This window comes from Rattus norvegicus, chromosome 10, assembly GCF_021556685.1.
Source record: "Rattus norvegicus strain SHRSP/BbbUtx chromosome 10, alternate assembly SHRSP_T2T, whole genome shotgun sequence".
Taxonomy (NCBI): Eukaryota; Metazoa; Chordata; class Mammalia; order Rodentia; family Muridae; genus Rattus; species Rattus norvegicus.
The window spans coordinates 19,347,625-19,363,531 of NC_141543.1; the positions used below are offsets into that span (position 1 = coordinate 19,347,625).

Below are 15,907 nucleotides of genomic sequence, written 5' to 3' on the forward strand. Positions count from 1 at the left end.
CGAAGCATACCTTTGTGCAAAAGAGAACCGTCATACCGGAAACAGTAACTAAAGCGGAAAGGAAGAACGTGATGAACCAAGCAACCCAGTGCAGCCAGTTCTCCAGTCCCATCAAATACATATATTCCTAGAAAAGCAAGAGAGCCTCGGGTTAGAGCCATGAGGCTGCTTCCCGTCTAGTTAGATGTCTTAGGTACTCTAGTCTGGGAGTCTGTAATGCGCTCTAGCTAAACAGCGAAAGGGACCAACACTTGGCTTAACTACGACAGAGTTGGCCCTGTATGAACCTCTAAACAACTGCTAAGAGAACTCAAAAGTAGGACACCTATGGAGGTTGGACTTTAACGCAGAGTATAGTCCATGCCTATAATTCAAGCATTTGGGAGACAGAGGTAGGGAAATTTGTCAGGAGCACAAGGTCTGTCTGGTCTATAAAGCGGTGGCAAGCCAATCAGGGGTTCTATATTGAGACTTTGCCTCAAACACAAAACAAAGAACAGTCTGGACTTTATTCTCAGGGCCACATACTCAGAGGGAGATTCGATAAATGAAGGAACCATTGGAGTTTTAGGCATATGCCATTATGCCTAACTTCTACAGTATTAACATCCGTATGAAAAGAAGATTTGAGTAGAAAAGGAGAAAAACGTGACCGACGTGTAGACGCTTTATGCCCACCAGCTTTCTACACAAGTTTGTTGTTGAAGTAGCAAACGCAAAGGTCAGAATTCATCATACAATGGAAGTTCTATGAGTGTTCTAGTCATACATCAGAAGCTCCTGGGGCTTCCCCGTGAGTATAAAACCCACTGTTATCCATCCCAGCAGAAAGGAGGCGTCAGACGCCTCACAGCATCAGAGCAGAATCGATGCACCCTATAGGCAGTGCCAAGATGGCGCTCAGTCTGCTTCTTACAGCAAGATGAAGCCGGCCAGTGAAACAGCTCTCTAGCCACAGACATGGCCAGTGGGGCCAAGAAAAGCCCAAGGAGAAACTACCAGGCTGTTTTAATACTCGGTCATAAGAATCAATAAAAAGAGAAGAAAATTGGGGCTGGAGCGATGGCTCATCAGTTAAGAGCACTGGCTGCTCTTCCAGAGGTCCTGAGTTCAACTCCCAGCACCACATGGTGGCTCACAACCATCTCAGATGTAGTCCCATGGGATCTGATGTCCCCTTCTGGTGCACAGATGAAAAACGCCCATGTACATAACATACATGAATTAACAAGTTATTTTAAAAAAAGAGAAGAAAGTGCAAAGCGAGAAAATTTTAACCAGGTGAACTTCTCGCACCTAGGAGGCAGAAGCAAAAGGATCATGGGTCCATGGTCAGCCCGGATAACACAACGGGTTCCAGGTCATTCACTAGGCCTACATAAGGGCACCACATCTGAGAAATGGAAACCTAAGCGAGAAAAAGAAGTAACAGTGGCTGCGTAACCAGAAGAACACAGAAAGTGAGCAGTCCAAGCCGTCCCGGGACCAACGAGGTAACGAAGCCTGCTTTAGGTTATGTTTTTCCAGAAGATGCTTCCCAATCATCTTCCCACAAAACGGGAGTGAGTTGATTGTGGGTAAAAATTCCCTCTCTTGCCAACATTTTTCTTCACACCTGCCCTATTTAGCAGCAGTGCGCTAATCTAGTAGGACCTACTAGGCTGGGCAATCTAAAAGTAAGCATTATGTGTGACATCAAGAGATGGTACGCCCTACCCTGTAAACAGGCTTCAAATACTTCTCATTTGCATATGAGAGGTAGAGGCTCCTCCCACAAGCCCGGGCCTCAGTCCTATTCGCTTCTCATTTGCATCTGAGAGGTAGAGGCTCCTCCCACAAGCCCTGGCCTCCGTCCTATTCAAGACACTTCATTAGCAGCCTCCCTGTTCTCCCGGCACTTGCGGACCGAGTTACCTTCTGTTTCCTCTCCTTCTCCAACAAGATGGAATTGGTGATTATGAGCTCAACACAGATGAAGCTGAGCATGAGGAGCAGAGGGAACTCATTCTGAAGGATCACTAGGAAGGGGTCCTGGATATGGGACCCAGATGGGAATCTCTGCACCGAGACCTGGAGATTCTTAAACATGTCCAGTGCTGCTTTGGGAGCATGGTGCAGCATGATGGCTTTGTCTACGGCATGCTGTATTGCCAGGAAGCCTTCTTTGTTGTATCCTACAAGGAAACAGAATGCCAAGTGTAAGAAAGTAAAGACCGAAGACTGAAATGAGTGAAAATTCTGGTGGATCCTGGCTAGACAGCAGCCAGAAGGTGCTCCCACATCATACAGCATGGAGGACAGAGAGGGGCCCGCTCTGGAGGGCTGCGGGAATGAAGCAATGATCAGGGAAACAAATTCTGTCAGAAAGGACAAGGCATGCTCTATACAGGGATCTTCCAAGGTAGAGAGCCATCTTCTCCCTTCACTCTCTGGCTCTGTGGGCAGAGTACCTGTTCTGTGGTATGTCTTATCCAGTATGTACAGGATGGTTGAACTCAAAGCACTTGGAAGACACAGATCTGATTGGGTTCACTGCCGTGTAACGAAAGGATTAGGTTCCTGTGTTGTGCTGGCAAGCTACAGACACTGCCCTTCTCATAGGCAGCCTTTTTTTTTTTTTTTTCAACAATATAGTGGTCTTCCGGCTTTCAATAAAAGAGGTCGCATGCTAAGGATCCCCTGAGTGATATATGCTCTAATTCCAAGCAAGGGCAAGCAACCCTGTAGTAGACCACTGTGTCCCACTGTCTAGACATAGGCAAACGTCCAGACCTGTCACACTGGAGAAGGGAAGGACAAACTGACGGTTATTAATAACCTGGACAACATCCTGGCTATTGTTATGTATTCTCGTTTGTTTGTTGGAGCGTGTTCACTAAACAATTATAGATATTTTCTGGAATCTGGGTAAGGACTTGAGTACCAGTTTGGCATCCAGGCCCAAGGCTTCAAGACATTAGTGTGGTCGTCCTATAATGAGGTCTTGACTATCCTCAATTTTAGAAGAACAGTTAGTTGCTTAATGGGTGTTCATGTTTAACCTCTCACAAGTCAGGGGAAGTTTGCTCTGTGGGAAGGAAAGAGTCCTTCGGGGATGAACTGTTACTTCTCTACAAGTCTGGAGTTGTCAGAGAGGAAGCGAGGGGCTGTGATGGTATGAGCAGATCCAGGAAAACTGGATGCTAAGTAGGGGCGTCTGCACTGTTAGACACAGTTATGTTCCTTTCCACAGCAGACAACAAGATGACAGAAAGCCGTTACTAAGTACTTTGCTCACACTGGAAAATTTCAGAAAGTCAGCAGGGCTTCCTGCAGAGAACATTATGATATCTGGGAGTCACAACCCAGCTTCAGAGATTGTCCTAGTCAGGGCTTCTTTCTTTTTTCTTTTTTTCTTTCTTTCTTTTTTTTTTCCAGAGCTGGGGACCGAACCCAGGGCCTTGCGCTTGCTAGGCAAGCGCTCTACCACTGAGCTAAATCCCCAACCCCCCTAGTCAGGGTTTCTATTCCTGCACAAAACATCATGACCAAGAAGCAAGTTGGGGAAGAAAGGGTTTATTCAGCTTACACTTCTGCATTGCTGTTCATCACCAAAGGAAGTCAGGACTGGAACTCACACAGGGTAAGAACTTGGAGGCAGGAGTGGATGCAGAGGCCATGGAGGGATGACACTTACTGGCTTGCTTCCCCTGCCTTGCTCAGCTTGCTTTCTTATAGAACCCAGGAACCCCAGTTCAGGGATGGCACCACCCTCCTGCCGTTGATCAATAATAGAGAAAATGCTCTTCAGCTGGGTCTCATGGAGGCATTTCCTCAAGGAAGGCTCCTTTCTCTGGGATAACTCCAGCTTGTGTCAAATTGACACACAAAACCAGCCAGTACAGAGTTCTACGTTATCCTGTAGGACATAGGAGCTCCTAGGAACGCCTGACCTTCTGATTTTAATGCTACCTGCTTATCCTTAGCAAAATAGGGAGAGGAAGTGCCCTTTCTCAGGGTGTGATTTCAGAGGGGGGACACAAAAGAATGGGGATTGGCATAGCCAGCTAAGACCATAAGATCTCAAGGAAGAAGCTCCCTCCAGGTGTGGGTAGACAAGGTGGATGGAATTAGAACAAAAGAGGCCTAAAGATTCAGAAAGAACAAGTTAAATCAAATGAAGCCTCAGCCAATGCAGGAGTCAAGCAGGGGTCATGCATGGGTCATGCATGGGTCATGCGTTCAGAACCCTCCCACCCCCACTGCTGCCACTGCCCCCATGTGTGTGGAAGACAGGGGCCAATCTTTTGTGTTTTTTCCTTGAAGAGCCATCAACCTTGTATTCTGAGACAGGGACCTGGAGATTGATGATTAGGCTCGGCTGACCAGGGACCCCCAGGAATCAACCAGTCTCTGCCCTCCATTACTGAGGTAATAAACATGTGATATCACACCCAGCTTTTCCCTGGAGTCCTGGCGATGGAACTCAGGTTCTCAACTTGTGCAGCAGCACTATACCAACTACACTACACCCTAGCCCCAAGTTCAAGAGTTCTGGAGGCAGAGCCTGGGGCTACCCTTCAGAGCAGGAGCAGAGTCTTTAAAATGACTCAGGCAGGCAGGCAGAGAGGGAGCCCTGCAGCAGTGCGCACAGCTGTTGTTCCTCCATCATCAAATTAAAGGGGAAGTAGAGATTACAAGACATGTGTTTAGTGGTTAGTGAATGAGGCCTGATAAACACAGATAAATGTCTTAAGGTCTAGGTAGAATGTTACTGCCTAACTGTTACCTGTGTAGCCTGCCATTTTGTGCTGTTACTAATATTATAAGGAAACCTTCTCATATGTTTTTTTTTTCTGATGTTTAATGCCCAAGTGGATTGCATGTTCTGTTATGTTCTGTGCTTTTGGAAACCAACAGAAGTCAGTTAGAACTGTTTTGTGTAGTTAGCCGCAATAAGCTTAGACCCAAACTAACCACCCAGCAGCACTTCCCGTACCTGCATGTAAGTAAGCTTTTATGGGTTTTCTAAGCTGCCCCTGGGATGGACCCCAACATAAGAGAGACACCCGCACCTATTTGGAATAAGACTTCTGTTTCGAGTAGGGGTCAAGTAAAGTTTAAGTTCCCAAGACTTTCCTGGGAACTGACATCCTACTTGGCAGAAAGGGACATGTATGTGCGTAGCTGACATCCTGGTTGGTAAGTTAAGACATGAATGTTAGACAAGGCAAGTCCCCTGCCACAAGTAAACACTCTAACCAGTGGGAGTGTACAACAAAGACATGTTCCTACGGAATTCCTCTATCCCTAAATCCTGACAGGTGGAATAGCTTGGCACACATGTTTGTAGATTTTAGCTCTTGAGTCTGGACCATGGCCCTGATCCATCAGCCCTGAGAACATGCTCAATAAACCATCCTGTCTGAATGAGATCAGTGTTCATGTGGTTTGTGAGGCTGCTCCTGGACCCCAACAAATTGGAGCATTTGTTGAACAAGTACAAACATTTGTATGTTCAAAACAGTATCAAAGACTCGGTGTGCTGACACAAGTGAGCAATGACACCGGCTTGCATCCCAGTGACTTGGAAAGTGTAGGCAGGAGCGTTCAAGGTGGTCCTTGGCTTCACGGCGAGTTTGTGGTCAGTTTGGGCTCCACAAGACCCAAGGGGAGGGGAGAAGACGAGCTTGGGTAGTATATGTGAGACACTGAGCTCTGTCCTCAGGATTGCAAAAGCAAATGAACAACAAAACAAGGTTAACAGGGTTAGAGGTACAGCTCAGGGTTAGAGGTACAGCTCAGTAGTAGAGTGCTGGCCCATTGTGTGGAAACTCCTGGGTTAGGTCCCCAAGACTGCAGGTTTGGGGAGGAGACAGAAAAATAAGAGTGCTACTTACAGGTGGAAAGGGGAGGTCACATAAGCATTGCATATTCATAAAGTGTAAGTCATGTTTTGTTCATGATGATGGCCATGTCGTCCCTAAAGAATTGGCCATTCTTACTACACTTATGGTTCCACTCTGGGGCTACATGTGTGTTGCCCAAGAAACATCCATACATCCATGATGCCCGCAGGTTCTCAATAGGCGACTTGAGAGCTGTGGGGACCTGGTGACTGTGCTCAAGGTAAATTTGGTGTCTGCCAAATTCTCTTCCTTCTGGTCCCTAACCACACCCATCAGGCACAGGCTAGTGTGGCAGTAAGCAAAGTGTGTCAGTGCTGTGTCCTCCAGTGTCTGGGATGCCTTTTCTGGCAGTAACCTTGGAAGCTGCCGTTATATCAAGATGAATTCCCACATAGCATCCCTAACAGTCAGCGGCGGACATTCAGTGCTAGAGACAGAGCATGGGGCTTTGTACATGCTAGACAAGTACCAATGAGGACACCCCCAGCCCAGGAGTAACTCTCCTAAAAGGAAAAGGAAAAGGAAAAGGTAAAGGAGTTGTCACTTTATATGCATTTTGACAGATTAAAGAAAACCGCTTAAGTCGTGGTTTGTAGAGAACACTTTAAAAAGCAAAACATTAGAGACACAAAACACCATACTCCTGGTTCTTGTAATGTTTTCACCCTTTCAAGCAACTCAATGTCATTATGCACGATCAGAATACACACCTGCTGTTTTACTTACACTGAAATCCAGCATTTTATTGACTGCCATGTTTCCCAAAGGCAGCTCCTTGGACCTCTGCTGAAAGGCTAATCTTAGCAAGCATTCGGTTAGCAAAACAGTGTCACAAATATGTGGTTCAGGGCAGAGGGGCTGTGCTCACAGTAATGAGACAGGCTTCGGGGTCTCCTCACCAGGGTGTCCCCCATCGGCGTATGAAAATTCCCGGGGTGCTTGGCTTAGATTGGGAGGGTAAAGAAAGGCCGTGCACCAGCCTTCTATATCCTCTTGAAAAAACAGATGCCTCGGCGGGGATATAGAGTTCCTCTGGACATAACTGAAGCGCAAGTCATACTTCACCTATGAGAAACAAGGGGAAAACATTTGGCCATGAGATCCTGGAACCCGGCCATCGTACGGGGCAGAGCAAAACCGTTAGGCTTTAGCTCTAACTAGAGAAAAGCCCACACGGGCGGGTGTCCCTCCTAGAACCCCACACTGCTCTTCCCTGTATTTCTCTGGAAAGTGTCCCTGGGACCCACATGGGAGACGGTGATGGGCTGGAGGATACTCGGGAACCCGTTCACCTGGACCTCAGCCCCAAATTTCTTATTGAAGTACCGTCACCCTGGGGAAGTTACTTCACCTCAATTATTACGCTCCGTCTTCCTCACGGGGTCGGGGGTGATGATAGGAGCCCATAGGGTCATACAACATGGTGTCTGACATGCATGTGACATGAACGCATGCTTGTGAAACATTGTTTTCTATTAATCGCAGGGCAAGTTCTAAAGGTCACTAAACAGCCTGCCTAAAGCCAAAGCTACACATGAGTGTTTTGCCCACTGCAGAATATAAATCAAATATCCCTGTTTAACATCTTGCTCTTTCTTTAAACACACATGCCTGGCTACCATACCTAAAGTCTGTTAGCTGGGTAGGAATGAAAATTAACTGACCCAGTGGTAAAAATCTTGCTCCCAATCTACCCAACTGCTTTGTCCTAAGCACTTTACACGCATAAACCCGAAACTTATGTGCCAGGCACTAATTAAAACTTCACTACACAGGTAATGAAAAAAATTTGACTCAGAAAAGTTAACGACTGTCCCAAGGTTATACAGCCACTAAATTGTGGGGCTGGGGTCCAAGATTCTCTGTGGCCAAGTGGTGGAGTTGAGCAGTTGAACACGATCCATGCTGTACTGAGGACAGACACTCAGAACAGATATCTTTTAAACCTCCTGGAGATAATCGTGGAGTGGGTTGTAAAACATGGACGTGGATTATTCATCCCCCCCCCATATAAAATGACAAAGCTGCCATAGAAGAAAGCCGAGGGGGTGACTGGCTTGATTAACCCATGTGGGGTCGTCGCATAGTGGAATGGTTATAGGATGGATTTTCTTACCACAAGTGGCAACGGTTCATTGCTGCTATTGAAGTCATGGTGAAAAACAATTCCCACCAGGACGTAGAAAGACTTGGGATCCTTAATGATATAGTTTTCAAATAAAGACACTGAAGGGAAGCCTAGAACTGTAGAGAGGAAAATCCAGTCAGTGAACAAGTAGCTGGGCATGAAAGCAAGCGTTGGCATCACCCATCCACCTAAGGAGACTTAAGATCCCAGCTTGTTTCTCCAACCAATCACCCAGTCATCCTGCAAACATGTGAGCCAGAGAGAGAAACACAAGAAATAAGACGAGTTAAAGGGCGTGATTTTTAGCCGGGCATATGGGGGTGCATGCATTTAATCCCAGAACTCAGGAGGCAGAGGCTGGTGGACCTCTCAGTTTGAGGAAAGCCTGGACTACAGAGTGAGTTCCAGGACAGCCAGGTCCACCCAGAGAAACCTTGTCCTTTGTGGTTATGATTGTTGTTATTAGGTTCAGAACTTATACTGGGAAGACTATACTCCCAGAAACTGCCAGCAACTATCTTTGGACATCGAGGAAGCAATGCTGAGGAGGGGAATTGAAGTGGGAACTTAAAGGTTCTTTGGAAACTCAGTTGTGTTTTGCTGGGGCAAATACATGAAGGAATGTTTAGCTGAAGTGGACACAGGTGAAAGGCTAAGGAAGACTCATGAAGAAATGTGTTGCTGAAGCAGGAGAAAGGATGTTCTGCTAAAGCAAGTGCATGAAAGGACATGTGATGAAAGATTCTTTGCTAAAGACACGCATATATTGGTCCACCTCTCATTGCATAGTTGAGCTGCTTTTGTCAGGACTCCGAAAGAGAGAAATGCATCAAAAACAAAAACAAAAACAAAAAAACTAAACTTGTGATGGCACGCAGCAGTTTCTTGCTGCTTTCACAGACTTGGGCTGACTGGCAGAGTGATGTCAGTTGAGACCGATGCACACGCTGAGGCAAGACCAGTGGAAGACACATGATGTTTGAAGGGAGTATAAATGAGACTCTATGGACAATAGAACTTGGCTGGGCTAGGCTTGCTTATAGAGTTAGCTGTGCAATGGTTGTTGGTCTCAAGTCTTAGCTGATCTTTGCTTTGCTGAGAGAGACATAGCGGAGAACTTTTCCTAGTGTTCCTGTTGGCCTGGTCCCTCCTGCTGACTCGAGCTGAGACTGAGGCCTGGCTGTCTCTGTTAGGTAGTGCCACCACTGCTGATTCACGTTTGCTATCCTAACTCTACCCAACTGGATTGCCGGTATATCTGTGAAGTGTTTGTGGATGGATTGGGCTGCTGCTGCTGACTCCTGTGAACTACCAATTTCCAGAAAACACAGATGGGAGTTGCTCCAAAGAACCTTTCTAAAGCAGGTCCACTCTGCTCCTGTCCCCCTATCCTTTCTTTTCCACTATCTCTGGTGGGGTGGTGGGCTACAAGGGAGGTTAAAGCGTTTAAGCTCCATCATTAAAAGTAGACTTTGAAAAAATTAAAGTTACAGGGAATAGTTTGTTTTGTTTTGTTTGTTTTCCAGACATTGTTTCCCAGTGTGGCCTAGGTTGTCCTGGAACTCACTTTGTAGTCCAGGCTGGCCTCAAACTCAGAGATCTACCTCCCTCTGCCTCCTGAGTGCTGGGATTAAAGGTGTTTGCCACCACTGCCTGACTGAGAGAGTAGTTCTTATTGTGTGTGTGCTATGTGAATGCAGAGTATGTGAGGGTCACAGTATCATTTGTGGCATTGGTTCTTGTTGTGGTTTGAATAGCTATGGCCCCCATAGACTCATGTGATGGAGGGCTTGGCCTATAAGGAATGGCACTATTAGGAAGTGTGGCCTTGTTGGAGTAGGTGTGGCCTTGTTAAAAGAAGTGTGGTGCTGTGGGTTTTAAAGTCTCCTTTGCTCAAACTACACCCAATATGGTGGTCTCCATCAGCTGCCTTCAGATCAAGAACTCTCAGCTCTTCCAGCACCATGTCTGCCCGAATGCTGCCTTGCTTCCCGCCATGATGAACCTCTGAACTGTAAGCCAGCCCCAATTAAATGGTTTCTTTTATAAGAAGGCCATGGTGTCTCTTCACAGTAATAAAACCCTAAGACGGTTCTCTTCTTCCACCTTGATATGGATCCCAAGGATTAAACTCAACTGTCAGATTTATGGGGCAAGCACCTTTATGCATGGAGCCACGACACTGACCACACCCTTGAGACGTGGATCAAGCTTTATTGTTTGTTTTTTTGGGTCAAGAATGTTGGCTTATGGACCATGGCATGTTTGTGGTGGGCTTTCTTTGAGATATAGAATGAGGTGTAAAAACAAGGTTTTGAGAAACACATCTGATGTCAGGTTGCCTAATGATATGACAAAATTTTAGTAGTCAAGAATGACCAGGCCTCACTGACCAAGGCCAAGCGAATTAGGACAAAACAAAGATAACTGTTCTCAGAAAGATCCCCCACCCCTCCCTGTGGTGAACCCCGAGAACAACCACAAGATGTCATCCTGACCCTGCCTGATCACCAAGTTCTTCCACCACTTCTAAGGGACTTGCCAACTTAGTCCTTTCTCAGTGATTCTCCAAGGCCAGGTGTAGGGCTGGATGAGGGAAGTGACTAACTAGGCCAAGAACAGCCCCTTGAGCAGGCCAGCCAATACCTGACAAGATCCTTTGTCTTGTGTACCATCAATGAGAATGGGCCAGCTAACCCTGTTTCTGAAGTCTGCCCTCTGTAAGGAATAAAAGTTGTGTGCTTTTTGGGTTCAGGGTTGCCTCTCCCTGTGTGGATGAGCAACCCCACATACATGGGTCATTAAACCTCTTGCCATTGCAGCGCTCTCTCAAGTTATGTTCTGTGGGTTGCGCTCCTGAAGTAAGGCCATTTTGGGGTCTTACAACAGAGGTGTCTTTTTTTCTTTTTTATTGGTTCTTTGTGAATTTCATATCATGTACCCCAATCCCACTCATCTCCCCCCACCCCCATACCTGCCCTCCATCCTTGCAACATCCCAGCAAACAGAGAGAAAAAGAACCTCAGTGGAAGTTGTAGTGTGTCCCAGTGTGTCCCACAGTATTCCCTTATGTCCACACCTCTTTGCTTGCAAATGTTCATTGCAATGGTTTGTTGGTCTGATCCAAGGCCTCTGGCTTCTGCTACTCTATCCTCCTTTCTCTGGGATAACTCCAGCTTGTGTCAAATTGACACACTCTATCGATACTGGAGCCTCACTGGGACTCTTCTCTCTCGAATTCCTGGGGCTGGAGAGATGTCTCCGCAGTTAAGAGCAAAGGAACAGGTTTGGGTTCCGGCACCTATATGGTAGCTTACGACCAACTGTATCGTCAGGCCCAAAGGATTTTTTTTTTTAAGATTTATTTATTATATATAAGTACACTGTAGCTGTCTTCAGACACACCAGAAGAGGGCATCAGATCCCATTACAGATGGTTGTGAGCCACCATGTGGTTGCTGGGATTTGAACTCAGGACCTCTGGAAGAGCAGTCAGTGCTCTTAACCGCTGAGCCATCTCTCCAGCCCAGCCCCCCAGAGGATCTTATACCCTTATAGGACCTCCACAGGTATCAGGCACATATGTGGTACACAGAAAAGAAAACCCTTAAACATAAAATAAAAATTAATGTTTTTTAAAATCCCTGTATTTACAAGAAATTTAAGATTATAATTTTTTCTTTTCTTTATATAAAGAGGTGAGAGGGCTTCTGAATGACCATTTCATTTCTTTCCTTCCCACTCCCCATCCCAACTCCCCTTCCCCAGCTTGGATTTCTCTCTGTAGTTCTGGCTCTCCTGGAACTCATTTTATAGACCGGGCTGTCCTTGAACTCTGATATCCACCTGCCTCTGCCTCCCAAGTGCTGAGATTATTTTTAATTATTATTTTATGTGTATGAGAGTTTTGCCTGCATTTGTGAATGTACACCACCACATGTGTGCCTGGTGCCCTCGGAGGCCAGAAGAAGATATCAGCTCCCCTAGCACTGGAGTTACAGATGGTTGTGAGCCACTGTACGGGCCGGGAATTGAACCCACGTCCACTGCAATTACAGTCAGTGTTCTTAACTACTGAGCCATGGCTTTAGCCACTGTCTTCTTCACTCATGTCATCTTTCCCTCTGGATTTCTGCAAATTCCACCTCTTCCCAGTCGTCCTTTCAGATAATAGCTCTCTTTTGTTGTTTGTTTGTTTTTTTTTTTTTTTTTTTGGTTCTTTTTTTCGGAGCTGGGGACCGAACCCAGGGCCTTGCTGTTTGTTTGTTTTTTAAGACAGGGTTTCTCCTTGTAACTCTCTGGCTGCCCAGGAATTTACTCTGTAGACCAGGCTGGCCCCAAACTCCCAAGTGCTGGGGATTAAAGCCGTTCACTGGTACCTCTCCCACCCCCACCTCTCAAACCCCTGGCTTTAAAGAAATCCCTTTTAAAACATACTATGTCACAGGACTTCTTTCTTAAACCATTTTTATGGCTGCCTTTTTGTGTGTAGAAGGAAACTTAAACACTTTAACATGTTCGGCAAGGTTCTGAATTACATGAACTCGATTTAACTTCTCAAATCATCAGGACCTACTATGGTGGGTAGGGTTGCTGGACTCTAGTGGACTTGTACTGTCCTGCCTGTCACTAGGGTTTTCACACTGGCATCAAGGCATCTGGATTTGGGATGATTGGAATTCTAGTTGCTAGTTGTTATCTGATCTTAACTTTGTTCAGCGAACGCTTCGCTCCTTGGTCTCTGTTGCCTTTTCTGGGTTTCAGGAGGGTGTGGTGGGTGGGTGTTGTCTGGTAGGGAGCTCTTCTGGGATCCTGGTAGTTGTGCCCACTGTGGGTTCTGGGTAAAATGTGTTTCTAGTTATTGGAAGCTGGCCTCCATCTCGCCTCCCTCTCACCCCAACTGTCCATTCCTCTCCTTTAACTTGGCTTTCTGACTTTCAGGTATCTAAGTGCTTGCTGACTCTGGGCCCTTCTGCTCTCCTCCTGCCTGCAGAGCCCCTTGCTCCTGGAGGCGCTCCCTGCTACTGCAAATGGCTTGTTCCTTACCATTGTCTTAACCAACCAACTCCCCCAAAGAAGAGTTGTTTTCATTTCACAATGTCATATTAAGGAATGAATTAAATTAGAATAGTATTTTAGTTACTGGGAAACAAGAAACAACACTTCCAGAGCAATGCTTCTCAAAAAACGTAAGAACTGTCCTCTATCTAGTGAAGCAGGTAGGCCAACTTCAGATCTTCACTGTCCTCTCCTCCAAATCCAGTCCCCCAGTCTCATCCCCAGCTCTGTAACAGACTACCCGTTGTGGCCTCTCCTTGCTCTCTGCCTCCATTCCCAGGGGACTAACCAGACCTAGTAGAACTCCCTGCTTTCCTCCTTCCTGTGGACCCTCTTAGTGCCCTCCTACACACACACTTCTTCTAAGTGCCAGCTTCCAATAACTAGAAACACATTTTACCCAGAACCCACAGTGGGCACAACTACCAGGATCCCAGAAGAGCTCCCTACCAGACAACACCCACCCACCACACCCTCCTGAAACCCAGAAAAGGCAACAGAGACCAAGGAGCGAAGCGTTCGCTGAACAAAGTTAAGATCAGATAACAACTAGCAACTAGAATTCCAATCATCCCAAATCCAGATGCCTTGATGCCAGTGTGAAAACCCTAGTGACAGGCAGGACAGTACAAGTCCACTAGAGTCCAGCAACCCTACCCACCATAGTAGGTCCTGAGAATGGCAGCCTAGCTGAGGGACAAGACAAAGACCTTAAAATAGTCCTTATGAAGATGATAGAGGTCCTCAAAGAGGAAATGAATAATACCTAAATACAATCTTTGAAAACACAAACGTCAGTGGAAGAAATAGATAAGACATAAGACAGGGCAAGGCCTGAAAGTGAAAATAGAACCAATAAAGAAAACCCAATCCAGGAACTCAAACAGGAATCTTGGAGGCAATCAAGAGATAGAAGGCTCGGGGTTGGGGATTTAGCTCAGTGGTAGAGTGCTTGCCTAGCAAGCGCAAGGCCCTGGGTTCGGTCCCTAGCTCCGAAAAAAAGAAAAAAAAAAAGAGAGGGAGAGAGAGAGATAGAAGGCTCTCAGGCATGGAAGATGAAGGGAAGGGGTGGTGAGGGTGAGCCAGCCCCAAGGGAGCAACTCCTCTGCAGTGAGGTGGAGATGGGGGTAGAGGTGTGTGTGGGGGGGGGCGGGTGTTTAGAGATGCCCTCTGTCTCCTCAACCCTCACCATCTGAGGGGACCCTGCACCTCACTTGGTCAGCACAGTAGAGCTGGCTCTGGTGGGGGAAGTGCAGGTGAACTGGCCCCTAGGGCATGAGAGCAGGAGAGCTGACCCCCGTCTCTTGCCAGTGTCGGCCTAGCCAGAGCAGAGCTGGAGAGTTTGTCTTGTGGTGCAGATAAGGGAGAGCCAGTGTGCTGACCAGATCAGCCACCACCCAGGCCTAGATCTAAGACTCTGAGTTAGCCCACCCAAAATCTATATCACCTTTGAATAGTTGGGATGTATGAAAGGTGCAGGGTCTCCATGACACAGGGCAACAACGAGATAACCAGGAGGAGTCCTGATGAGGATCTAATACTGATGGTGTCTCAGAAGTCAGAGATCTTGAACCAGATCAGTGACTCATTGCAGGTGAAGGTGTGTGGACAGAGGGATAGACTGTGGGACACACTGTGACACACTGCAGCTTCCACTGAGGTGTTTTCTGTGCTTGTTTTGTTGTTTGTGTGAGTGTGTTTTATTCTGCGGAGGAAGATTACAAGGGGCTTATGAGGGGAAGTGGAGATGAGCAGGACTGGGGTGCATGATGGGAAACTCACAAAGAATCAATAGAAAGTTAAAAAAAAAAAGAGAACAACCCAATTTAAAAGAAAACAGATGTAAACAGCAAATTCTTAATAGAGGAATCTCAAATGCCTGAGAAACACTTACAGAAATGTTCAATATCCTTAATCATCAGAAAAACGCAAATGCAAACTTCTTAGGGATTTCAGAGTAGCCGAGATCAATAAGACGAGTAACAGCTGTGGAGAAAGGGGAACACTCCTCCATTGCTGGTGGGAATGCAAACTTGTACAGCCACTATGAAAATCAGTGAGGCACTCGTTCCTAAGGAAGATGGGAATGAATCTACCTCGAGACTCAGCTATATCACCTCTGGGATATATCACCCATGGGTCCTACACATATCTCCGTCCTACCACAGAGACACTAGCTCAACCATACGTTGCTGCTCTATTCATAATAGCCAGAAACTGGAAACAACCTAGATGTCCCTCAACAGATGAATGGATAAAGAAAATGGAATATTACTCAGCTTTTTTCAAAAAATAAAATAAAATCATGACATTTATAGATAAATAAATGGAACTAGGAAAAAAATCATCCTGAGTGAGGTAACCCAGATCCAGAGAGATAAATTTGATATGGATTCCCTTACATGTGGATATTAGCTGTTAAGTCATGATAACCGAATTACAATCCGTAAAGCCACAGAGCTTAGGTATAGAGTGAGGAACTAGGGGGACAGACAGATCTCCCTAGGAAAGGGAGATAGAACAGATCTTATGGATGGGAGGGGAGTGGGACTGGAAGAGGAAGAATTGAGTGGGGGAGGGGAAGGGTAGAGGGGGTTAAGGGGGACTTGGAAGAGAGACAACTAAACTTAAGAGCATTGAGGGGTACAATGGAAAACTACTACAGAGAATCTTCCTAGAGTATATGTATACACAAAGGTGATCGAAATGACATCGCCAAATAAGGGGAGAGACAGAGCCCCAACTGGCCGCCTCTTGTTACTAAAGAAAGCTTACCGTACTGGAAATGAATTACAAAGAGGTCCCATGGGAACCCCCCCAAAAAACCCAGGCT

At 46.3% G+C, this 15,907-nt stretch overlaps 1 protein-coding gene across 7 annotated transcripts in view; it reads right to left on the bottom strand.

Annotated features, from left to right (window-relative positions):
- Positions 1-15,907, bottom strand: part of Abca17 (ATP-binding cassette, subfamily A (ABC1), member 17) — a 94,498-nt gene that overhangs the window by 67,065 nt on the left and 11,526 nt on the right. For all 7 annotated transcript variants that reach the window (XM_087570192.1, XM_087570190.1, XM_087570188.1 and 4 more), the window contains 4 exon segments: positions 8,005-8,132; positions 6,788-6,953; positions 1,915-2,174; positions 11-127 (listed from right to left, as the gene is read on the bottom strand). In XM_087570192.1, the coding sequence (XP_087426318.1) occupies positions 11-127; positions 1,915-2,174; positions 6,788-6,953; positions 8,005-8,132 (671 nt within the window).